Source organism: Argiope bruennichi, chromosome X1 (assembly GCF_947563725.1).
Source record: "Argiope bruennichi chromosome X1, qqArgBrue1.1, whole genome shotgun sequence".
In the NCBI taxonomy this organism is placed as follows: domain Eukaryota; kingdom Metazoa; phylum Arthropoda; class Arachnida; order Araneae; family Araneidae; genus Argiope; species Argiope bruennichi.
Genome location: NC_079162.1, coordinates 101,691,688 through 101,719,464, shown reverse-complemented (window position 1 = coordinate 101,719,464; position 27,777 = coordinate 101,691,688). Strand labels below are relative to the sequence as shown.

The 27,777-nt window shown below is 30.3% G+C and overlaps 2 protein-coding genes across 2 annotated transcripts in view; one reads left to right on the top strand and one right to left on the bottom strand.

The window, feature by feature from the left end:
* LOC129958523 (ovochymase-1-like) overlaps positions 1-6,976 on the top strand; it is a 48,858-nt gene extending 41,882 nt beyond the window's left edge. The window contains exons 15-18 of the mRNA XM_056071053.1: positions 641-732; positions 4,856-5,124; positions 5,813-5,946; positions 6,763-6,976. Coding sequence (XP_055927028.1) covers positions 641-732; positions 4,856-5,124; positions 5,813-5,946; positions 6,763-6,936 — 669 coding nt within the window. The 3' untranslated portion in view covers positions 6,937-6,976. The remainder of the gene's footprint in view (positions 1-640; positions 733-4,855; positions 5,125-5,812; positions 5,947-6,762) is intronic.
* A 1,779-nt stretch (positions 6,977-8,755) lies between these two features.
* The window catches only part of LOC129959335 (gonadotropin-releasing hormone receptor-like), a 60,024-nt gene continuing 41,002 nt past the window's right edge, over positions 8,756-27,777 (bottom strand). The window contains exons 3-5 of the mRNA XM_056072152.1: positions 22,465-22,470; positions 15,971-16,210; positions 8,756-9,246 (exon numbers count right to left, since the gene is read on the bottom strand). Of these exons, the coding sequence (XP_055928127.1) occupies positions 8,756-9,246; positions 15,971-16,210; positions 22,465-22,470 (737 nt within the window). The remainder of the gene's footprint in view (positions 9,247-15,970; positions 16,211-22,464; positions 22,471-27,777) is intronic.

Sequence of the window (27,777 nt, the reverse complement as noted above, 5' to 3'; positions counted from 1 at the left end):
TTCAGTTAAAATTAATATAGCTTAATATCATTCAATCAAAATAAAAGAGAATAATCTAAAATAACTGCAAAACATAGTTGTTATACAATTATTTTGAAGTATTTCGTATCGAAAATGATATATTTCTTCAATTTTGTACATTTGCAGAAATTTTTAAAAAGTTGCAGAAGATTTTGTGTTTGGAGGAAAATATTGAATCTATATCTATATCTATTGGATATATATCTATTTGAAGGAGACTTTCATTACATACAAACCTCTTAATGTTGTGATTTTAAACAAAATGCTGCTAAGATAATCGTTTAGTAGAATATATAAAAAAGTAAACAAAGTTTCTGAGAGGAAAAATAGTTTATGAAATGCAAACTAATTCTAAAAATGATATCAAATTTTAAATTCTGAACTAAAAAAATAAGTTAATTTTTGTTGTAATCTTTCTTCATAAAATTTTTTCTTCGTAAAAAATTGTTGCAAGACTTCTAACAAAATATTAGATCAATATTTTAAAACTATGTTGCATCTAACGGTTTATAAATTTTTTTAATACAGAGAACTTTGTTCTTGCCAAAAATATTTATAAAGTCTCTTTAATTGTTGTAAAAATTTCTTCCATATTAAAAATTAGTCTCTTTTTTTTCAGGCTATGATTGTATATAATAGGACTGTTGTCGGAGCTGGAGCATTAATAAGTCCTTATTATGTCTTGACAGTAGCAAGCATTTTTGATAACTGGTAATAACAATTTCTATTTATAAATTTCCATGTATAGATTCTGCTATCAACTTAGAAATCTCCTATTTTAAAGATCTCTTCTTTCTGTCACAGTAAAATAATTTATAATAGATATTTCGCTTCATATCAAAAACGATAATCAGATTAAATCTAATTTGAATTTTAGTAAGTATATTTTAAATTAATTCACACATTATTTGGGGAGTTAATTTATACAATAAAATGCTGAATAAGTTAAAATTATAATTGTATATAAATGCATATAAAATTAGACGTAAAAATATGAAACACATTTGCTGCTTAAAAATTTCATTTCAAGACATCTTTCGTCTGCTCGTTTTATTGAATACTGTTTACTAAATAAGACTTTGGACCATCGAACGCCTCAGGTGTGTACACTTATGTACTACCAACATTTTAAATGAGGTAATATAATATCACCAATATTTCAAGAGAGGTAGTATTTAAGTTGAAATTATCAATAAATAAAAAACTTAATAATATACGGTGTGTAAAGAAAGTTCTAATGGCGAGTTCTAATGTTTGCCTTTTCTAGTAATTAGGTGATAATACTAAAACCTGAATAAAATCTCAATTAAATCTTACTTAAGAATTTACAAGTATTGGAAACAATAAATACAGGTCACAAAGGAATAGACATTGAGATAAAAACATTTATTTTTTAAAACACTACATTCCATCAATTTTGTAGACATAGAAAAGGTGCATGCAAACTAAGACAAATTGCATGCATATAATATCAGAAGAGAAAATTAAGCAATAATACAGAATCAAAATACATATAATTTATTTCGAATTCATAAATAACACCGATTCTTTTTCCAGTGACACGCAGGATCAGTTTACATTACTTTTCATTTACAGAAACTTAAAATAATCGATATCAAAAACAATAACCAGATTAAATGCCATTTAAATTTTAGTAAGAATACTGTCTATTTAGTCTCCCATTATTTTAGGAGTTCATTTATACAAAAAGGTACTAAATGAGTTGAAACTATTCATCATATTGTGTATGAATGCATATAAAAATTCAACGTAAAGATATGCATTTAATATCAGACTAGAACATTAATCAATATTACAGAGTCAATATATTTTAGATTCAAAATAACTTGGAGAATATTCGTAAATAATAATGATTCTTGTTTGTTGAGAAGCAGAATCATTTTTCATTTTTTTAAAAAAAACTTGAGATAAAGTCATTGTTTTGCCATTTTGCGAAACAATGATATCGACTACAATTCTACTATTCTTGAAGGTAAATTAAGATGTTTTATATATTCAGCAATTCAAATTAACATTAAAGGTAAAGATATGCATTTAATATCAGACTAGAACATTAATCTATATTACAGAGTGAATATATATTATATTTACAAAAACGAGTATAATATTCGTAAATAATAATGATACTTGTTTGTTGAGAAGCAGAATCATTTTTCATTTTTTTAAAAAAAACTTGAGATAAAGTCATTGTTTTGCCATTTTGCGAAACAATGATATCGACTACAATTCTACTATTCTTGAAGGTAAATTAAGATGTTTTTTATATTCAGCAATTCAAATTAACATTAAAGGTAAAGATATGCATTTAATATCAGACTAGAACATTAATCTATATTACAGAGTGAATATATACTATATTTACAAAAACGAGTATAATATTCGTAAATAATAATGATTCTTGTTTGTTGAGAAGCAGAATCATTTTTCATTTTAAAAAAACAACAACTTGAGATATAGTCATTGTTTTGCCATTTTGCGAAACAATGATATCGACTACAATTCTACTATTCTTGAAGGTAAATTAAGATGTTTTTTTATATTCAGCAATTCAAATTAACATTAAAGGTAAAGATATGCATTTAATATCAGACTAGAACATTATTCTATATTACAGAGTGAATATATACTATATTTACAAAAACGAGTATAATATTCGTAAATAATAATGATTCTTGTTTGTTGAGAAGCAGAATCATTTTTCATTTTTTAAAAAAAAACTTGAGATAAAGTCATTGTTTTGCCATTTTGCGAAACAATGATATCGACTACAATTCTACTATTCTTGAAGGTAAATTAAGATGTTTTTTATATTCAGCAATTCAAATTATTATTAAAGGTAAAGATATGCATTTAATATCAGACTAGAACATTAATCTATATTACAGAGTGAATATATACTATATTTACAAAAAACGAGTATAATATTCGTAAATAATAATGATTCTTGTTTGTTGAGAAGCAGAATCATTTTTCATTAAAAAAAAAAAAAAAAAAAAACTTGAGATAAAGTCATTGTTTTGCCATTTTGCGAAACAATGATATCGACTACAATTCTACTATTCTTGAAGGTAAATTAAGATGTTTTTTATATTCAGCAGTTCAGATTAACATTAAAGGTAAAGATATGCATTTAATATCAGACTAGAACATTAATCTATATTACAGAGTGAATATATACTACATTTACAATAGCTAGTATAATATTCGTAAATAATAATGATTCTTGTTTGTTGAGAAGCAGAATCATTTTTCATTTAAAAAAAAAAAACAACTTGAGATATAGTCATTGTTTTGCCATTTTGCGAAACAATGATATCGACTACAATTCTACTATTCTTGAAGGTAAATTAAGATGTTTTTTTATATTCAGCAATTCAAATTAACATTAAAGGTAAAGATATGCATTTAATATCAGACTAGAACATTAATCAATATAACCTCTTAATACACCTCTTTTAATAAACTAAGAGCGTGGAAATAAATAATTCTATAAGTCCCTAATCAGGGATTTCATACTATTTTCTGGCATTATCCTCATACAATATACCTAGATGATCAAAAACCCCATGATAAATTAATAGGGTAAGAGATCATCTTAATTGAAATTAAAACTGATAGTTTAAAAATAATTTTTACATTACTATATTTTTATTTCAATATATTTGATGTTCTTCGCTTTTCATCACTTGTGTTCTCTATATTTATAAGGACAAGGATATGAATAATATAACAATAATAATTATATATCTATATAAACAAAAAATACAACTATTATTGTTTTGAACAAGCATACTTTATAATAAATTGTTTCAAACTGCATAGAAATAAATTAGTTTTTTAATATATAGACGTTCGTTTCACCACCTTTATAGCCACAATTTAGCCTCGCAGCATCAGCACTCAAAGAGTTTATAAATTTTCAAACTGAAAAGAATATTCAAATGCTTCTTCATTAGTCTCAAAATAACTTATTACTGCTTCAGATAATACATGGATGAAGCGTTCTCTCTTAGCAAAAAGAAATGGAAGAAGGAGAGTAAGTACCTTGCACATGATTATAAATAAAATTTAAAATTAGAATGAAGAAAGGTTTTAGTCAAATTCCATTATCTACATTAGGTAGATTGGTATACCAATCATTAATTTAGTAATCATCATTGTAATTTACAGCAGTATTTTGGAACAACTGTTTTCACGATTTCATTGAGTGGTTTAATTTTGGAATTAAAGATGCTTTTAAATTATTTTGCTAAATAAGATGAAAGTTTTGTATAATATTCCATTCAAATATTAAATCGAATGTCTTTTTTATCCCTTCATAAGAAACATGATTGAAAGATAAGAATCTTATTAAAATGTTCTGGTGAAAAAAATACAAATAATCTGATTTTTTAGAAAAATTTGAAAAATAAATTATTAATATCTTTTAGATTTTTGATCAACATTTTTGTGGATGGATTTTGTGATCAGAGACTTCCGTTTGAATCTCGTTTGTAATAAAGATTACAGCATTTGCAAACATGGAAATAAACCGAATCTTCATTAAGAACTGCGCCAAAATTTTGGGATATCTGTGCTATATTTGGTATCAACTTTGTCACATGACAACTGTACAGATTTACGGAATCAAATCTTATAGTGCGGATTTAAATCCACCAATAATCTCATTAATCAATTTAAACAATTTTCTCACGAAAACATTTGAAAGTAGTTATTATTTGATTCTATAAAATCAAGTTTCAAAAAGAAACATATTTTTACTCTAAATAGCATTTATAAATAAAAATGTAACTATCTTTTATCTAATTTCTAGGATGGAATGGTATCCTGAAATCTTGGATGTCTTCCTTGGCAAACACAGAATATCTGTAAGAGAACCAACTTCCAAAAAGTTTGATGTTCAAGCTGTTTATCACCATAAAAGTTACGGTAACCCTACGCCATACAACAATGATTTGGCACTTCTGAAATTACTACAACCAGCAGGAGACCAATACAAACCTATCTGTCTACCGAGATCGGATGCTTGGTATCCTTCTTCTATGACTCTTACCACTGCTGGTTGGGGAAGAACGTCCAAAAGCAAGTTTGTTTTCGCCTTAATATGAATATTTTTTGATGTTTTTTTTAAATATACATGTTTATTGTATGTTAAATGTACTTTCTACTGCATGGTTTCTAGAAACGAAATTTGTAATTTTTAGTAGAATGTATTTGTTTTCGTTTGCATATAGCTAAATCATCCATTATACACATTTTGTTAAATGGTGATGGTAAAATCATCTAAGCATGTATGTTATGTAGGATTCTATGATTTACATGGATTCATTTATATGATCCAAATTTTTTTTTAAATGTCCGATTTCTCAGGATTACATCATTGTTAATCAAAAGTTTCCATGTCAGAAGAATTAGAATAAGAAAACTGCAAGAATATTATAATCTTTTCCACATTATTTTTTTTTCCTTGGAAAAAATAACTGCTTCTAATAATGATATTTGATGATTGAATAAAAGAATTATTTTTAAAAAAAAATGATACCTCATTTATTGGTGTCTTCATAAAAAGAATCTCATACTGTAAAAAGATATTAATTACTCAAATTATTTATTTTTAACTTCAGATTTGTAAGAATTAAATGTGTCAAACAATGTAAAAGTTTTCTTCCAACTCATAACAAATAAGTTATTCGAATGTGAAACTTATTTGTTTTTTAAATTTGAATTTATTTGAACTCGAATTTGAAATTTATTTTGTTAAACTTTTTAGGAGGTGCTGGCAGCGATGTCTTGTTAAAAGCTAACTTAGATGTTTGGTCTGAAGAGGCCTGTGAGCAGAGATATCCCGGTTGGTTTACGCAACAAATGATATGTGCGTATAAAAAAGGAACCGACACATGCGAAGTATGACACTATTAATTTTGTTATCTTATATGATCAACAAAATTTAGATTATCTCATAATATAATAAATTTAATAAAATCCGTTTTTCAATACATTATTATGCTTTAAAGATTAGAAATATTTTTTCCAATTATTTTTACTTTTTAATATTTATAATTAATTCACTATTATATATATTAGGAGACTTTGAAATCAATTTTCTCAAATTCAATATCAGAAGCCATTTTTATATTATAAAAAAATAATTTAATTGATTAAACGATAATAAAGTTCTGAAAATATTAAAGTAGTTTATTGCCAAACAAAAAAACATAAATGTGCAAATAATTTGAAAAGCTAGCATATTAGAAAACGAATGAAACTTTAGTTAAAAAATTCCATCTTTACAATAAAAAATTCCAATAATAGGGTTTGCCGAGATTGTAATAATAGTATTTGTCAAAAATCTAAAAATGAAATCTGCCTTCATGGCAATAGTAATATCTGCAAAGATGGCAATAGTAATATCTGCAAAGATGGCAATATCCTCTTCATCTGCCAAGCTTTACTAAAATATTCGTTTTCCAATTCAAAACCCTTTGACTTTTATAAGCTTTCTATTTTGGATCTTTATTCAACAATTACATTAATAGCTATCAAAAGTATCATATTTTCCCGTGAAGGCATTTCTCTGTGAAATAAACTGGCCTAAAATACAAACTTATGAAGGGTGCCAAAAAAACAACTATGTATTGGATCAATAAATACTCTGAAAAAAGTCGAAAATAAGTTACCATACTGTTAGGTTTTTTTTCTATCACTTCAATATACTTTCAGGGTGACAGTGGTGCCCCTCTCATGAGAATATACTACGGAAGATATTATATAGCTGGAGTGTCTTCCTGGGCCAGTAAGGATGGTTGTGCAGCAATCGGAGCTCCTAGAGTATTTTCTGCTATACATCAAAACTTGCAATGGATATCTAGTATGACAGGACTAGATGTTGCTTAAAATGTTCTGTTTTGTTATGGGTTTATTTTAAATAAAATGTTACCAGATTTATTTTAAAATTGTTGTCATTTTTTGCATTTAAAATATTAGTATTTTAACAGTGAACTATAAACAAATTGAGTTTGAAAATTGACTTTTGAATCAGCCCCACAAAATGTCAATGATTAATAATTTTCATTTTTCAAATATTCCAAATTTAAAAATAATGATAGTTTTCAAGCAAATACAAATCTTAAGCTTTTGAATTAGATTAGGTATTATATTTCTGATGAAAAATCTATTAGAAAATATGTTGTGCTCCGATGGTAGCCAAAATATCAGGCTGCTCTTTTTCAGAGGAAAACCAACAAGAATCAGTTTAGGAAACATCATACATAGAATTGATAAATTGACTGCGAATATTTACTGATATTCTACTTAATTCAGCAAAAATGAGAGATATTTTTCCTGGAAAAGTCCTTCGGAAATTTTACTTTTAAGAATCATAATGAGATCTGTAGATTTTCAAATATCAGCATTTTTTCTTCTTGTAATACAGAAGACAGTAGTGCGAATTTAACTGACTGTCCGATTAAAAAAAAAGATATTACTGGAAAAATTTGCAATCTGAGTGCGCAATATGTAAAACTGCTCATATCTGTTCCATTACTGAATACTTATTTTATTATAATAGTTATTTATAATACTTATTATTTATATCGCCCATATCAGTAATTAAATTAATAAAACTTTAATATGCGATATCAATAAATAACTAATTTGGCAAATTGCATCAAATCTGCTTTCAGAAAACTTATTTACATTAATCAGTAGTTTTATAACTCGGTATTTCTTACTCGTATTTAAAACATTTTTTAAAATAAACATTATCAGAAATTTTTGACAACTAGTGGTTAATTTTTTGGGTCACCAAATTTGTTTCTTAAAAATTTCAGGAAAATTAGGTAAGATTTTTTTCATTTTCTCTGTATATGCCAGTATTCTATTCCTAACATAAATGAAGCAGAGAGAAATAATTTAAATTTAACCTGTCTGAATAAACATATTAAATTTTGAAGTTTCATATGAAAGGGTCTCATACAAGTTTTAGGCTTGTTTAGCACTCTTTTGTACAACAAATGATCTAGTAATTTTAGTGCTTAATTATTGTTAGTATTAAGCAATAAATTTAAAATGTAATTTGAATGATATTATTAGACAGAAGCTAGCACTAGATACACTCCTTATCCAGAAATTAAGGCAAAATGTTATTTAACATATAAATGTTAAAGAGAACGCATCATGCACGCAATGTATAAAGTTTAGTAATAAAATCAGCATTCTAATTTATTAATATATATGTATATAATTGAAAAATGCTATGATATTGAATTCTTCACAGGCTATAAGATGATAGTGCATTTGCTTAAGCAGTTAAAAATCCTGAAAGTAATTATCAAAAACAGAATTTAATTTGTGTGCGACAAATACTGTGAAACAAGGAGAACAGCAAAGACGCCATGAGCATTGATGGTAATCGTTCAAATGTTCATGAATGCTACTCAGGATTCATTATCAAGGACAAATAGAATTGAAGCAAATCGCTTTAAAATATTAATTATATCGTGGACAACTTTTCAAAAAACGACAATAAATTAAGAAAGCAGCTCCTTTTGTAAAAATTCGAGATATATACGAAATGTGGAAGTTTCTCTTCCAAATGGGTGAGCTAGTCACATTCTCTCAGTTTTTTTGAGCATTTAAGATATATCGTAAACAGTGTATATGTTAAAATTGTGCATGCATCATAAAGATGATTTCTCACAACAACAGATGTTCTTTAAAATTGTGTCTCCTTCTCTTCTGGGATAACCTCTAACGGGCTGCTTGCCTGGGGAGTTTTTTTCTGATGGCTCCCTGGAAATGACAGGCTGCCAATCATCTGAAGACCAGTGGTTTCATCTCTGCGTTTATTTCGTCTAGAAAGGAACATAGTTCCCTCTACCCTGGAGGAATTACTGGTGTTCTGGGGGGTTGATGTAGTGTTTCTGTTTCTCAGGTAGAAGGATCCATAAATTATCGGGTTAAATAGAGCAGTTAAGCTTCCGAAGAAAAATACCACTGAAAAAAGTGAATCGCTGATTTGATCGTTAGGATTCGTGAACATGACGATTAGCATCATGGCATAATATGGCACCCAGCAGACGACGAAAGTTAGAACAATTACCAATGTGACTGCAAGAGATTTTTGCTTTGCCTTAAGAAAGAGTCTATGCCGGGGATCTTCGAAAGAAGGATTCGTAATTCGTTCCGATAACTCATGTTGATTGTCTGAAAAAAAAAAGAGAATGCTTAATTTAGGAAATTATGAAAAATAAAGTTTTAACAACTATAATATGAAGCGAAAAAAATGCAATTTCAACACGAAACGATAAGCGAATATATGCGTTGCTGTAAGAAAATTGAAACAATGTTTTTGCCATCACGTATCTTGTTTGCATGAAAAATCTTTGTTTTAGATTCGGCAAAGGTTTTATTTTGAAAATGATATTGAAAAAAAATTATTATTTATAAGTAGGTAAGAAATGCTTAGTGGGTATAAGGATTATCCCCCTTTCCCTTCTTATATTTTTAGCTACTCTCAAACCTTCGACTGGCAACATTAGATATGCTTTCGATTTAGAGCATCGGTCAGATTACCAATTGTCCTAAAGCATTTAAGAAGAAAGGGCTTAGAAGAAAGAGAACTTTTGCTGTTTTCAACAAGAGACAACTCAATTCAAACAATTCAGATTATGATAATTCTAAAATAAAAATAAAAAAAATTATTAGATTACTTTAAAGATTACAGTAAATAAATTTAATTTATGTGTAATTACATTTATTTGTATAAATTTTTAAAAATCTATAAGGGAGCCCTTTGCCTATGAATCTATAAGGGAGCCCTTTGCCTGTGAGCCCTTTGCCTGCAGCCCTTTGCCTGCAGCCCTTTGCCTGTGAATAAAACAGTTAGAGGCATATATGGATTATAGGGTTCGAGAAATCGAGTATTGACGTACTATGTGACAAAACTCAATACAGAGCATCAGAAAACCTGTAATTGATCACAGATATTTTTTGCTAAAACTTTTTTAAATGCTTCTTATCCTAAAATATCATCTATGTGGCCCATATTATTACATTTTGAAGGACATACAAACCTCATTTCACCTGATCGAATCAATAAAGCAATTGATAATCAGATGCAGTTATTTACATCCTCCCCGACACATCACATCTATTTATAGGCTGTGTATTTAGAAACGTTATGACTATAGAATAAAACTCGTGTAAAATAAAAGACATCAAGCCTTCCAAAAAATTACCAAAACTCGATTTAAATTACCGGAATTTATGATATTAAGTAAAAAATTACCAGGAGTGTCATCAGTGCAAATATATTTACCCAGATGATATGCATGCCTAAGTAAACAGCAATGAAAAAGCAAGGAAAATATTGAAAAAGAATTTTATCGTAACTCGGCTTTAATGGAAGTACCATTGCACCATTATAAAATTTATGCTGGAAATTTAATTGGATATCATTAATTATGAGTAGGAATTTTAAGATTATTTTTCCTCGTTTGTTAGCAATACTGACGAGAGTACTCTATTGCTTAAACAAATATAAAATAATTCAGGAAGTTAACAGAAAGAAGAAAGCATTGAGTCAGCTTAATAGTGATGGTTTTAGAATTAAAAAATCTGTCTTTGGTGGAGAAAGAACAATTCGGAAAATAAAGACATTTCAGCTTGAAAAAAAAGTAGTTTTCATTTTACTACTTATGAATCGAATTATATTTGTTTATTGGCTGTAATGATTTTTTTCTGATGCGGTATAATTTTTTTATTGCAAAACAGGATTACTTTACACCATGGGAATCGCGGAAATTTCAATTAAAAGTAATTTGAATTTTAACTCATTTTTATAGTTTCTATTTTAATTTATAATAAGATAATGTTGCATTTCTACTGCAAATATGTCCAGAGTGTATAAAGGAAAGTTATAGGCTCATAGAATACATTTAAGAAATCCCAGGTCCAATTCACAGAGTTATTCAGAGATACCATTTCACAAGTACAATGTACGCTTAAATAAAGAAACCGTTTTTGGTTTTCATAAATACAGTGTACGCTTAAAAAAAGAAACAGTTTTTGGTTTCCACAAGCAAACAATTTGTCAAAAAGAAAACAATTTCGTATAAGAGAACATGGGATTTAACCTACAAGGAGGGAAAGATCGTTCTGGTTTGAAAATTACAGTTGATGACTTTAGTTTCCTGTCTATAGTATAGACCTATAAAATAGTTTTTATAATTTTAAAAGTCATAAAATACAAAAAATTATAATAATAAGTACCAGCCTCACTAAATTTTATACTGTCACATTCCTATGATTTTATCTCCTTTTTTGGCGAGCACAGTCAACATCTTGACTTTTGTGCCTTAAAAAATCCAACCAAACCAATCTTTTTGAGACCAGAAATTTTTTTCAAAATGACTCCGGATGACAGTAGTAGATTAAATAAATGCATCATTACAAAAAAAAATTGAAAGTATCTGAGACACTCTGAGTATATTGTTGAAGTAGAAGTCAGTATTCCTTTTTTACAAGTGAAATATTATTAAATGACAAAGAAATTTCTCAGATACTCAAAATGAATCTTTTTCTATAGCATTTTTAAATGTTAGGGAGAGAAAATGTCCAATTAATCCAAAAAGCTGGGAAAAGGGGTAGTATGACTGTTTACGTATAAACCGATTCTTACATTTGGATTAAAGACATGAATTATATTTGAGTTGCCCAATGAAAAGTGGACCTAACTTGCGATTGTGTCAGAATGACTGCAGCTAATGCAGCACATAGAAAGTTTAGTTTAGTTATATTAAAGTCCCGTTTGAAGCAACACTAGGGCTATTTTAGGACGGACCTCGTAATTTTGAACCTTGGTCAGATGACGAGGACGACACCTGAGCTGGCACCCCCACCCCCCTCTACATGCAGCACATCGAAAAGGAATATAAAGGATGGAAGGAGGTGTTCATTGCATACGGCGTTCAATAGTGAAAGCAGTTCGTATTAGAGGAAATTGTTCGAAAGTAAAGTCGTGCTCTACATGGATGCGTCCATGTATAGCAGGGTTTTACGGTTTCTGATTCTTCGATTTTTTAATGATTTTATACAATACAAACTTCAGATTATTTAAAAAATACATTGTACATTAAAGATCAGAAAAATTTGCCCCGTAAAAACTTTAAGATTGGATTTTGGATATTCTGAACAATTATTTAAATTCATGCATAGATTAAAATAAACTAATGCAGCATTAGCGCTTTAACGTAAATTGAAAATGATACGACTACATTTTGGTTTGATAATTCTAAGAAATCAATTCCTAAGCATTCTTATGTAATAAATATTTCTGTTAGTACTAGGGTACACAATATTTGATTTTCTCAGTCATAACTTTAATCGTGCAAATATTTCGGAGACCAAATTTCAAATCTTTATCTTCACTTTACTCACGTTTTGGTGGCTTGTGGCATGTTTCTTCCATAATGAAGTCACGGCAAATCGCAGATATAAAGAGAATACTAACAAACGATTCTATTAATTGCAAACCATTGGCAGGATATTTCGTATAGCAAAAAATTATTATGCGAGACTGAGCGAAATAACACAGCTTTAGAAGTTTTATTGGTTTAACTTAGGTAATCGGTATTTAGATAACTTTAGTTAATTTAATTTATTTTAATTGTTTAATCTTCAATTTTTCCAAATTGATATAGCTTATAATATGTTTCTAAAAGTAATTAAATAACGGAGAAGTGCAAGAATAAGGAAAATATTTAGCAAAAAATTCTCGTGAATTCAAAATAATTCTGTTACACACACACACACACACACACACACACACACACACACACACACACACACACACACACACACACACAATATGCCCACTAAAGTCCCTTTCCCCTTCTTAACTCGGAACGGCTTTTGATATATATTTTTATAAAGTGCTGTCTAGGTATAGTAAAGTAGCCATGCGCGATTGAACGAAACTGCATACAGTGCCACCTGGTGAGAAACTGCGGAACTATCCTCCCCCCCCCTTCATTGCATCGATGTTCAGTACTTAGCTCTCGAGTTCTTGTTGAAATGTGAGTCCTTTTAATTTTAAAATTTGAGGTTCTTTTTTATAGAAAGGCGCTTTGCTACTGCCTAAATGTCGGATCTGTAAAGCAGAAGTTAAAGGGCTCAAATCCCGTAGGCGGAAGTTTCAACAAAAAAAAGTAGTTCAGTTTAATTACGTTTACATCCCGTTTAGAAGCAACACGAGGAAAATTTTTGAATGCACCTTATAATTTCGATCCGGGGTGAGATGACGAAGACGATACCTGAATCACCATCATTTTCTCCAAGCTCCCAACGAGAACTTCATTTCTAAAGTACTTATTTATCTAACAGTTTTTGAATAATTCTGATTAAGAGCAAAATCAGAAAAGAGTTTTTATAACCACTGTTGAACAATAATAAATAACGATTAACGACTTTAAAGAATTTTTAAATCCATATTTCCTCCTAGATAGTAGTTTTATTTATGAATAGAAACATATCGTTAAGAATAAAAATACTCAGCTTTTAGGACAGATTCGCGGAAACAAATACCTTAATAGAATTAAATATATAAATTTATAAATTTGCTTGCTAATGTTTAAAAAATATCCAGACGAATTCAATTTTATGATTTTTTTCTTACTCATAATCAATATGAAACTAATAAGTAACTTCAAAAATAATTTTTGTATAAAATCAAACTAAAAAGTGACGAATAACGATTGTAATTTTTTTAAAAAAATTATATTTCCGAAATAGCAGCTTTGTTTATTAACCATTGCAGATTAACAAGAATAAAAATACACTGCTTTTCAGAAAGAATCGAGGGAAAATTACTATCCAAACTTTAATAGGATTAAATATTACAGTTTACAAAGCTGTTTGATTAATATTTTATAAATAACCCACACTGTTTACATTAATAATCTTTCTCTCATATAAAATAAATTTCAAATTAATACTATGACTTCAAAAACAATGTTTGTATAAGTTATAATCAAGAATATTCAGTTATGCAACGAAACATGATGATAATGATAATTCTGTATGGAATTACTAATCTTTTATAGCTGTAACTGAAATTATAAATCGGGGGAAATGTTGCCTAACTGTTCTACTTAAAAAAGGAATATATTATTGTTTAACAATTATAGGCCCTATTTTTTATATTCAGTTATAAATTTTAAATTTCTACTTTTACATTGATCTCTAATTCCCCCGTTTTTTATATTTGTCGTTTTCAAGAAAATTGAACAAAGCAACAAAATGCGATAAATAGAGTTATGAAGTTACCTCAATTTTTTTAGGTTAGGTAAATATAAAACTAAAAATTTAGGATCTTTAGTGATATCTTCTTCTTTATGGACTTTTAAGAAACATATATTGTCCAGAGTAATCATACCATTTATCCTCTATGTTGACAGCCAATTTTCCAAAACTTATTTACTCTGGAATAAGTATCTAAATTGAATTTTTTCAAGCTGAAAAATATTTAAAAAATGTGAATCACTTTTGTTAATGTTTGGGTACGAATTGCATCATGTTCCACAAATAAAGAGATGCATAAAAAGTATTCGAAGAACTGATGTGCTATTTATTTTTTGTAAACGCAAATATATATATGTATAAACGGCAAAACGGCATAAAAAAAGCATTCTAATAACTAAGCAATCCATACCAAATAGCCGAAAAAAAAATTAAATTTTGTCTAGAAAAGATATTTTATCCATTACATTGCAAGCAGATATAAAGAAAAAAAGAGTTCAACCAATTACAACCGAAATTTTAGCAATGAGAACCAGTTTATTTAGTCCAAAATACAACAAAATTATTCTGTTATGAATGTACAATAGGGTAGAACTTGCCTTTTAGGCTCATAAGAATAATGAAAATATGGTTGCAATATTGCAATATCTTGAGATGCCGCAAAGAGCTTGAAATTTGAAAAAAAAATTGAAAAAACTGACAAATTTTAAAATGGCGTATAAAATTTATTTTTTTCGATTTCAGTTTGATAATAGAGTGAAAAAGGGGCCTTTTAGGTTCATTTTTTAAAAATTTGGTTGCAATTCTATAACATCTTAAGGTGCCTCAAAAAACTTAATTTTATTTTCAGTTGCCACATTCAATCGAAGCAAGCAATTGGCTAATGTCAACCACATGGAGTGAGCAAGTTTTCCAGGGTTTCTTAAAGATAAATCTAGTGAGCGATTTCCACTTGATACAGAGATACACATATCCAACTAATATGTTTGATCTGTACTTAAATCATTTTTGTCTTCCAGAAGAGGAAGGTTATTTTCAATTGGCAAGAAGGTAACCACAGGAAGACTAGCACAGTTTTCCATAGCTGCTGACCTATTTCGCCTTTAAACTCATTGGGTCCTTTCGTTTTACCATCTAAATGACAAAAAAGATGTCGAAATGGTAACTCATTGCAATGGAACAAACAGATTAACCATTGTAAAGATCTTCCTATTTCCTTTTCCATCAAAGAAATCACACCATTATTATACCCAGTGTTTACAACGGTTCCATCACACCCAACAGCAGTAAAGTTCAAAAGTTGTTTGTTGTGTTCTCGATCTTTAAGAAATTCCAGTATACTGTCTGCTATGTCTTTTCAGGTGCCAGATTTAGGTGTTACATGGTCTAAAACCTTTGAGTTTGGTTCCTCTATTGGTGCAACGTGCACTTCTGAAATAGCATTTTTATACAACTTACTACCTCTCTTTTCTTGAACAATTGTTATGTCTTTTCTCCCATCAAAAAACAATCTTCTATTTTCGGTTATCTATAATAATTGTCTTTAATGAGAACTCTTCGATTTGTTGATCTTGCTCTTCTAATTTCCATCCTGTCTATTACATTGTTTTGTCTTCTTCTGTGATTACACCTAAATCCTGTAAAGCAGCACAAGCTATAGCTGCAGCAGCTCTATCTGATTTTCTGATACGGTCAGCAATGGAAGCTACAGAGGGCAATTTGATACACATTTGAGTGCCTTTATCTTCGTTCAGCTTCGAAGAGTCTGGTAGTTTTATCTCTTCTTGTTTATTTGATGGATCTGGTTGGTCTGTCTCTTCTTGTGTGTGCTCTCTTAAACCAAAAGGCAACTTTTTCGCGCTATTCCAAACTAAAAATCAAAAGTTCGCTCTAGGTTCCACTCTAATGCACAATCCATGCCATCTTCAATACTAATTTCAGATGAAAATTTAGCTTTTAATTATGATTATAGCAAAGTCGGGGAGCAATGAAATATACTGAAAACTTTCTAATTGGTTCGACCCTGACTGAAGGGAGGTTAAGCTACATTTTAAGAAGAGAAAGTAATTCTTACTACCGCGCCCTTATAAGGCTGAAGAGAAACTGTCCATTTACACATATACCAGTAAAAAGAAGAAAGTAACTATAATAAACAAAATTGTGCCACGTGATATAGGAGACATTGATTACTTCAAACTTACACACATTAAAACAACTCATCTCAGTATCAACATATTTTAAATATATAGGATGATTATAATGTAACTATCCCGATGTATGAGATCGTAACTGTCATACCGTTCACATGAACGGAATCAAATTTTGGTTCAAAGTATTTTGAGGTATGCGCTCAAGAATCATATGAAAAACAACAATTAAGATCTAACAGTTACGGTTACAGTGATGCAATTTCGAAATTTTCAAAGGGCATCACCAACTTTTTTTAATTACAATGTGTCCTCCAAAGCAAAATAAATAAAATAAAATAAATAAATAGCGTTGGAAAGGTACCTATAGTCACGAAAATCACCAGCGCTAGACAGACTAAGAAGAAAAGAAAAAATAACCGATAACGGCAGTGAAGCAAAAGAAAAAGGACATTTTATTGTGTTTCACAAATCTTCTACTTGACCGTTTTCAACCACGATGACACTTTACACGTGGCAGATGCTACCTAGATCCAAAGCCCGGACCATGACGAAATGAATGTGTTGAATTCCAAGTCTCTGTTAGACACATCAGAGTTTTTTCTATTTTCATCTTATTCTGTTTAGCGCTGTTGCTTTTCATGCAAAAGATACCATTCCAACTCTGTTTAATGTTTTCTACTGTGGAGGACACATTCCAATAAAAAAAGTTGGTGTTGCCATTTGAAAATTTTGAAATTTTGTCACTGTAATAGTAACTATTAAAGCTTAACTGTTGTTTTTCATATGATTCTTGAGCGCATACTTCAAAATGCCTTGAACCAAAATTTTATTCCGTTCCTATGAACGGTATGATAATTACTGTCTCATATATCAGGACAGTTTTTTATATATATAATCAACCTGTATAAGTATACGCAGTTGACACTGAGATATGTAAAATGAAGGATAATTTTTTTATATATATTTTGAAGTTATATTTTTTATGCTGTTCCTGTTATATCCTCATATGGAAAGTATATAAAAGAAAATATTGTTATCTTCAAAAATTTTGAGTTTAAGTGTTTGGTGAATTTATTTCTTTAAGATATGCTTGAAACTATCAAATGGTTTTTTTAATGGTCAAATGGTTTTTTTAATAGGATTGCCATCACTTTACTGCACAAATGGTGGCAAATTTCAATCTTTCGTTAATTTTGGGATACCCTTTATAAACAAAAGATAAAAAATGGAAACCAGAAAACCCTCACTTTGTTTAGAAATTATATTCTAACAAGTGATCTAGAGTACTGTCATAGAAAAATATTTGAAGAATTTAATCCTAAGTCTCTGTCTTGGCAAAAATCTTTCATCGGAATATTTCTACTAAAGACTTTAACAGTAAGACAGAAATGTGCTTTATGTTTACTCAATCACAAAATGCCCTTCTTACTTATTAAGACTCATTGTCAGTATTTATTGTGACAGAACTAGCAAAACGAGTAAATTAACCGTTTTGCTTACATTTACGTCCTGGAATAAACAACAATAGTTATCTAAGAAAATAGTGCCCAAATATTTGACACGTTTTAATATATTCCTAATTTTATAAAGGTTTTCTTTTTATTCATTTATGATTTTTTTAAAATTTTGAATGTTTTTTGCTTTGAGGTTTGAAGTGTTTGCTTTCCAGGTTTTTCAATATTTTCCTGTTTCTCATAAAAATTTCATTTCTGCCACCAAATTTTACATATTTCACTTCAAGAATGTTTACTACATTTACTTTGAGAATGTTGAGTATTATGTGAAATTTATCCAAGGGAGGAGGAAAAAACCCTTTTGCTTCCATTTTTGTCTTTTGGGTAGTATAACTACGCCTCTAGAGGACAATAGTAAACAAATCTTTTATTCATTTCACTTTATGCCAGATTTTAGAAATCGTCTTTGAATTTGTTTATGAAAAATCTGAATTCTGGATATTTCTAGGTTAAGTGATGTGTTAAAAGATTTTTTTCCCAAATTCATGCATCGTATCTTACACATAGCAGTTTAAGTTAAAATGAAAACTTAGTTGTACTGAGTTTTATTAAACAATGTGTCAAAATATATGTAGTGTCTATACATTTTCAAAGCTCATTTTTGATAAAATGACAATTTATTCATTTTTCTGAGCTTTTGAACTATATGATCTAAAAAAAAGGATGGAATTTCATATTTCAAAAAATTATGCAAACCAACATTTATTTAAAACTTTGAGAAGAAAGGTAGTGTGAATTAAGACATACTAATGTTATCCATTAAATTATATTTGAATTCTACTTTTGTTGCATTCATCAAAATCTCGAGTTCGAATTTTTCCACTATTACAATACTTTCTCTGTAATTCGTATATAAAAAAATAAAAACACTAGCCCTTGTATGCAACTTTTATATTTTGTCCGAAATATTTATCCGAAAAATAAGTAGTAAAGAGAAGTTTTAAATAAATTACAAAAAAAGAAGAATTTTTGACTATGATTCATCTTAATGCTGATTTAATGGAAAATGTGTGAGAACATCGGAGAACACTTGAGTGAAATGATATTGTTACAAACGTGTAATTTTGCTTCCCAGCAAGAATAGTGTCATCATAAGAAAGACTGATTTACAGTCATCCGTATTGGATACTGCCGGATGCCAAGCCAGTCATCTCAGAGCTTGGCGACGAATTTGGCGACTTTGGCGACAAAAGGGATAATGCTCGAAACTTCGAGAATTTTGTCGATCCGTCCATTAGGAACCGAGTTACGCTTGATTGGTCTAGAAGCTTCCAGCCCCGCCTCCCAGAAACTATAAAAGTCCTTCACTCTCAAGCTGCAGTGTGTCGTCGAGAGTAAAATAACTTTCCCTGTTTAGCAGCATCTGCAGCTAAAACGAATGAACGAAGTAAAACCACATTTCATATGCAGACTATGGAAGGCATAGATGAATTTCTCAGAAAAATAAATTATACCAAAAGTTGCCGATAGAGTAAATACTGGCGCTGTGGAAGTACAATTATGAATGAATTCATGAAATCACAGGAAATGTTTTATTCATGAATATTAAGGTCCCCTGGACGCCATGTAACATTTTCAATATGCTGACCTTTCCTGTGTACAAAATATTGTATACGGTGTATGTTGCATACAGTGTACGTTCTCCACTGCTGCGTGTAAATGGTCAGTTTCGATATTCATAACAGCCAGTCTTATGTTCTGTACATAAGATTGTAGGTTTGCTTACAGTGTCCACTGCATTACACTCTCTAGTATAGAATAGTTTTACCGGTAAAGCACGCTGAGGTAAGGTAGGGCCCATATTTAGAACACCGCAATAGTCAACTGCTAACAGGTCCTCGGGGCCGTGGTGGTGTGGTGGTAAGGTCTCGGCTTGTGAGACGTAAGGTTTCAGGTTCGAGACCCGATTTCACCGAAGAATCGTCGTGTAAGAGGGTCTGTTGCACTTTAAATATGTTATGCCAAACGTCCTCCCGCTGGTGTGGTGTGGCGTGGAAAGGGGGGTGCCAGCTCAGGTCTCGTCCTCTTCATCTGACCGCGGTTCAAAATTACTAGGTCCGTCCCAAAATAGCCCTAGTGCTGCTTTACAACGAGGCGTTAATATAACTAAAACTAAGGTAACAGATCCTCTTCCTTTTGTACAAGGAATGCATGCCGCTGCTGTCACGCACGCACTAGGGGTTTTGCATAATCTAAACCATTTACAATGCAAATTTCCATATGTAAATTTCTTGATATCAACGTACGTGATAGCAGTGTCAATATTTCTCCAACATCAACTTTTAGTGCCAATTTTTTTTTTCTGCGGAAATAATCTTCCCATGCCTTTCACAGTCTGCATATGAAATATGGTTTCATTTCGTTCATTTGTTTTTAGTTGTAGATGCCGCCAATCAGGAAAGTTATTTTATAGTCACCGTTTAGATTAAGCTTGTATACGGAGCCGCACTGAAATGAAAGTTCATTATTCAATCTATTAAGTGAAATAATAAACTGTGAGAAAATGCTAGATAGAAATAAATTTGAGGGATTGCGAAGAAAATTAAATTGTTTAGCTACAAAAAATAATCATAAAAATAAATATTAAAAAATAATAACTGCAGCGTAAAAAATAATAATTCCAAGGCTTTCTTATGCGGTAGTATGCTATGAGCAGGCAAAGAGACCACGCTACAGTAATGAAATCTTTACGACAAATCTATAGATGTGTTTCCCTAGAGGTAAATCAATTTAGTTGACATAAAAAAGACCCGCTCACAGAACCTGGTTATTTTATTTGGGGAAGAAATTACAGCGAATCACAGTAGGATGGACTGCACATCGTTTGCTTCGGGAAGTATTAAATTCCTCCCACTCACAACAACTGAATGAAAATTCGCAGGATGATGAAGAACCTGGGGAAGATGAAAAGCAATCCTTTCTGCCCCTGAACTTAGCTGGAGGTGAATTTTCGGTTGCTCCTGTTTGACGCTCGGTCAACAGGATTCTTTTCTTTTTTTTTTCTTTCATTCACCCACTTTCTTTCATTCGCCTCAGCTCTCTTGATATGTTTTACGACACTTCTTTTCAATGGCTATTTTGGGGTAGAGGTCCAGGTATCGCAATTGTTAATATATTTTCGTTTTTTTTTTATACTCTCTCTATACTAAGTATAAAGAAAGTATTTTAATCGTCGAAAAATTCGAACTCGAGATTTTCACAATTCCCCATGTTTAATTCCTCCCTGAGATCGATAAACACATTTTTCAAAAATGTCTGTTGTCAGTCCACCTGTGGCAAAGATAACTCAAAAATGCTTTAAGCTAAACGGATGAAATTTGGTATACCGTCTGCACCTCAAATTTCGTGATTTTTATCAAATTTTGAGAAAATTCTGATTAGAGGAAGTCTGTTTCTCTTGCTGTCCGAATATATGGGGCTGCGGTGGCCTGATGGTAAAGTCTCGGCTTCGGGAGCGGAGGGTTTCAGGTTTGTGACCCGATTCTACCGAAGAACCATCGTGTAAGGGGGTCTGTTGCACGTTAAATCTGTCATGACCAAACGTCCTCCCGCTGGTGTGGTGTGGAGAGGGGGGTGCCAGCTCAGGTGTCGTCATCGTCATCTGACCACTGTTCATAATTACGAGGTCCCAAAATAGCCCTAGTGTTGCTTCAAAAGGGACGTTAATATAACCAAACCAAACCGAATATATGTTAATACGATAACCACAAAACAAAGAGAGTTAGATAGATAAAATTAGCTTCACAAATTTAATATCTATAGTGTAAACGCCTGTCGAATTTTGAGTCAAATCCATTTAAGGATTGACTGTACTTTCAGAAGCATGTAAACGCAATGGTTCAAAACAAAAAATGGTCAAAATATATCAAATTTGGTATGGGATTTTGAGATTATATATGTAGTTTTGTATCAGATTTTTGCTTTGATAAAGTGAAAACACGTCTTAAATACAAATTCCATTTTCAGATACTATTAACCGTATGTCAGGAATTAATTGCCAAAAAATTCGCCAAGGATCGCACGATAGATTCAGTAAAAATACTAAATTCACACCACAGATTAATATTTCGTAAGTTTGTGCGCCAATGCAATGTAAGACTCCCTTTGAGATAACACCTTTTTACAATAACACTTTATAAAATTATCCATGTAACTCACAGTTTTTTTTTTATATAAAACTAATGGTACAAAGACAAGTACGTGATGGCAATTTTTTTATACCTCATTTTCACGATTTCCTTACATCATTTCAGAGTTCTCTATCTAAAAAGTATAGGATATATAAAGCTTTTGCGTAAAGGAAGGAGAGAAATTCTGAAACTTTTTGGCTACCATACGCCAAATTTTGATCAGTTTTATATTTAAATAAATTATTTATATGGAACAATTTATAAAATCAAACATGTAACTTACAGTTTTTGCACAACTTTTTAGAAAATTCAGTGGATTTTTCAACTTACCGGACTCTGAAAGAGAAAAAAAAAATTATTGGATGCTTATTGAAATTATATACCAATAACATCGTTAAGATCAATAGCAAAATTTAAATTAATAAACATTTTATTTATGTGATATTTTCATTAAAAAAATACAATATTTATTTCTATAGAAAAGGCATATTTGGAGTATATCTATAACACATTTTTTTTTTATCTGATGAAGCAGTATTATGTCGAGAGGCAAGAATTAGATCATACATCTTAAATGAAATATATTCAAGCAAATTTCAATTTTCTACAAAGAAGAAGATCTGTTCAATTTTCTACAAAGCAAGATTTCAATGTTATATCAGGATTTAATAATATAACATAATTAATAAATGTTATTATTTGATAGTATATATATCATTGGAAAGTATATATTAATTTGGAAAAACATATAGCATTACGATTATCATATTTTCATCGATTTATGATGAGAAATATAATCATAATTTTATTTTAGATTAAAATCTAACCATAATTTAATTTTTAGTCTGTAAAAAAACGAACTGGTTCATCTGCAGCAATGTTTTACTCTTTGTGGCTATTTTATTATTATTTGTAGATTTAAATTTAAAAGATTTATTAAGTAATAGAAAATTATAACATTCTGAAAAGTAAAATATAAATGTACATTCCTAAAGTAATATAACAGCAGTATTTGCCCTCATAATCATACGAATATTAAATTAAATTCATTATTGAATTTACGCTCAAAATTTGTCACCAATCTTCTTTTTTCTCTAAATAAAATTAAAAAAAAAAAAAAAAACGCCCTACTCTCTATGAGGGCTCAGAATTAATAATATAAATATTTTTGTAAAAAAATAGTAAATAATCTGGCATTAAAAATGCACTTAGGAAGAAAAATATGTTCGTTGTCTTAGTGATTTTTCAAAATTCATTTTATATGCTTCATAAAATTAGTTAGTTTTTTCATATACTTACAAAGTTACTAATTCAAATTATGCGTTTTTGTGATTAATTATCGATGTTTCAGATTTATTTAATAGCCAAATTCATTTTAAGCTTTATATCTGCCGAATATGCATACACTATATCGAAGAGAATTTGTATTAATCCGCAAATGGGTATTTTGGTGCATACATTCAGCTCAAATTTTTATTTTTATATTTCCTTCGCAAAATGTTTAACTTTGTTGATTTCAAACAAATGTGTATTTCTAGTAGGGCCCAGAATTAATAAAATAAATATTTTTGTAAAAAAAAAAAATAGTAAATCCTCTGGATTTAAAAAAGCACTTAGGAAGAAAAAGATGTTCATTGTATTAATGGTTTTCCTAAATTCATTTTATATGCTTTTTAGAATCAGCTAGTCTTTGCATATGCTTACAAAATCAGTAACTCATATTATGCATTTCTGTGACTAGTTGTCAGTATTTCAGATTTAGTTAATTGCCAAATTCATTTTATATGCTTTATATCTGCCGAATATGTATACAATATAACGAATATTGAATTAATCCGGAAAGGCAAATTCTGATCTATGCATTCAGCGAAAAATTTTATTTTCCTGTTTTATTCGCAAAATATTTACTTTTGTTGATTTCAAACAAATATGCATTTCTACATTTCGTTTATTTCATTAGACATGTAGGAAGAAAAGTTTTCTACATATTTTTAATTCTGTATTTCTCTTTCATGTAGAATATTCTTTCGAATCGATTCAGTGATGAAAGAAAATACGAAATATGTTTATTTACGTAGAACATATTTCCATCAGATGAATCCTTTTTTTTTTTCAAAAAAAAATCATTTTGAAAGTTTAAGATTTCTACCTTTTAACTTTGTTGAGACCCAGAAATTAAACTGACTGACGAAAAGCTAATTGTTGTTTACTAGAAAATGCTGTTATATTGGCTGTCATCTTGCAAAAAAATCTGACTGTCGCAGATCAACTTACACAAGTTCTTAATCTCATGTGAATTGGCAGAATGCTTTAGAAATAAAAGAAAGTTATAATTTTTAACGCACTTTAGAGGTAAATATCGAGTAACATCAAAAGTAAACAAAGACTTAAGATTCTATGAACTAAAAAAACTTCACCAAAACTTGAATCGGAACTAATCCTTGAAAATGGACAAAAACTCCTTGTGATTTACTAATAAAAATATTTCCAAATACAAAACAAGAAAATAGCTGAAGGAAAATAATAGAAATAACTTCCGACTGTCCCATGATGGGAGAATAAGTACAATATGAACTGCAAACCTCATCTCAGTGATTTTTCTACAATCCAACATAAGAAAATGTGAATAAAACGCAAGATTTACGATCACATAACTAATTTTTATTCATGCTTAGCTTTATTCGCATTCACAAACAACACTACTTGAGTTCAAAACGCCAAAAAAAAAAGTTGGAATTTTTTAACTCCGCCCAGCATTAATGACAACGCTGAACTTTTATATATACTAATAGATTAAAAACTGTTGAAACTTTAATGGGGAATTAACAAGCAAAGAATATACTTTATTTGCCTACAAAACAATGTAGATCCAATCGAATTGAGGACAATGAATACATTTGAAATTAAGATAAGTGTTTAATGTCTGATAAGTGTAAGTAATTTTGTAATAAGTATAAGTAACAAGTGTAATAAGTGTAAGCAGCTCTCCGAAACACACAAATTTAAGAAAACGTATGAGTGTCTCCTTATTCCTTTTGTCTATTGTCATCAAATTGCAAAAAAAAGGGGGGGGGAGGAAGTTCCTTCCTGTAAACGAGAGATATCACCCCTCCCTCTTGATTGAATCTTGTGGTAACAGTAAAAATCGGAGAGTCCATTGCGGGACAGAAGGCTTCGGAAGCGGAGGGTTTTAGGTTCGAGGCCTGATTCCACCGAAGAACCGTCGTGTAAGCGGGTCCGGTGCATTTTAAATCCGTTGGGGTCGACCGTCATTCTACTAGTGTGGTGTAGAATTTCGGAGAGGGGGTGCCAGCTCAGGTGTCATCCTCGTCATCTGACCACGGTTGAAGATTACGAGGTCCATCCCAAAACAGCCCTAGTGCTGCTTTCAAATGGGATGTTAATATAACTAAACTAAACTAAGCAAATTATATCAGTCTAATTCTCGAACCTCGCATTTTTAAAGAACATTTATGAATCCGTTCCCCTTATCTGCGTAATTTGTGGGACCCGCTCTCACTACCTAATAATCTGTGTGTTTCTGTGAAAAATATTCGTTTAGCTTAGTATGGAATCGAAAACAATTTACGTCTTTGTAGCGAAGTCTTTTAATCTCCGTTTCTATTCGGTTATGATCAGTGGCTTCATAAAAATCTATCTTAAAATGGAAATAATCAGTCAATTCCAATCCAGTCAGTTCTAATGTTGAACGTTTGCTGAAGTAGTCTCGAAAGCCGATATCTAAATCAGTTCCTCTTGATGTTCTTTGCAAATGTAGAAGTAAGTCAGCTGTCGCGTTCTTTCAAAACCTCTCGCGTCATTTTGTTTAAGGCTCTTTTAAATTGCGCAGCCATCTCTGTGACAGAAACACAAGGAAGTAGAAATTTTGGAAATTTTATTAAATCTGTACACAGTTAATTTTTTAAATGGCAGTTTAGTTATATTAACATCCCGTGTTTTAAAGCAACACTAGGGCTATTTTGGGATGGACCTACTTAATTTTGAACAGCCGTCAGATGACGAGGACGACATCTGAGCTGGCCCTCTCCTATCCAAGCTTCCACACCACACCAGTGAGAGGACGTTTAGCCCAGGCCGATTTATTGCACACCAGGCCCACTTACATGACGGTTCTTCAGTGGAATTGGGTGGCGAACCTGAAGCCTTCCGGTTCCGAAGCCGTAACCTTACCACCAGGCGACCACGGTCCTTAATAAACTTGTGTGAAGGCGGTTATGTCATAAGAAGAAAATGAATTTTCCTGCACACCTAAAATAGCAGTCAAGCGATGGTTCATCTGTGCATTAGGTGAAAAAATGCTGCTTTTCGAAAATAACTTAAAGTTGATGGATTTTCTTTTACTACGAGATAAGTGTTTTAGATTGAATTTGCATTTTATTACCTATCAGATATCGATATGGAATATTTGAAATCATTTAGAATCTTATTTTATGAAACCTTCACCAATTTAATTCTAGAGTTTATTTTCGTTTTAACCAGGCAGCGACAACAGTGGGTTAATCTGACATAGCGATGTATAAAGAAATTTTTCATAAATAAATAAAATTTTTCACGCTTCCTCAACCGTGCAAACGCAATTTCGAAACATGGCTTTTACTGATATTATTTATGCAAAAATTTCCAAACCAAAATATAGCTATAACGAAGTATACCCATACCAAATGCTAAGCATGAAATTCAGAAAAGTGGATAAAGGAAAATCAATGAATTCGAGTTCATAGAAATTATTACTGATCCGAGCCTATTATAATAGACAGTAATGTGAAGAAATTCAGGAAATTGGTCATGAAAAATTTGTAAAAGAGGAAAACTAAAATACAATTTTAAGTCATAGAAAAATTTGTGCAGTTGATGTAGATGTGTCAGCTCAAAATATGAATAATTTTACAGGAAACAAATACAATAACTCTTGAAAACCATTAGATCTTTTATAGCCCATTTTTGGAGTCTGAGTGTCAGTAACTTATAAAAGCTCAGAGAAAGTCAAATATATTTATAATTTCTCAGCATGTCTTCATACATGTTCATCAGAAGTGATTTTTTTAGGTATATCTGGTTCATCAGACTGGAGCAGAGTATCCTTCTAAGCAAAACTCATTTCATCATAAACGTGGACTGGTTAAGCCAGTATTTCTTTGTAAATGCATTAGTAAGACAAACTGGACTTTTAGGCTCTGGAAAAACTTGATGTTTTTATATTTTTAATACTTTCCATTCTTTAAATGGCACTTAATTTCTTAACTGGTAATTTCTATTGGGATTTACTGGTCAGGTATATGAATTATGAGGTCATTGTCGTATTCTACATTAAATTTTTGGGTGTAAATTAACCTTTTTGATATTATTTTAAAAATAGTATTCTCATCGAGAATGTTCTATTTCAATTCATAAGACCTTCAGGTAATTATAAATACTTTTCCAAACGTGAATATATTCTAAATTTCAGTAATAATTTTGAATGACAAAAGTTAGACTCAAAACGGATTCAAAGCCTTCTTTCTTTCCTCTACGAAGGCTTACTGAATTTAAATATTGCACAAAAATTCTTTTAAAGTCAACTACGCTTATCTTATCAAAATCGGAATTCAGATGCATTAACAGCAAGGCTTTACAGAAATTAAT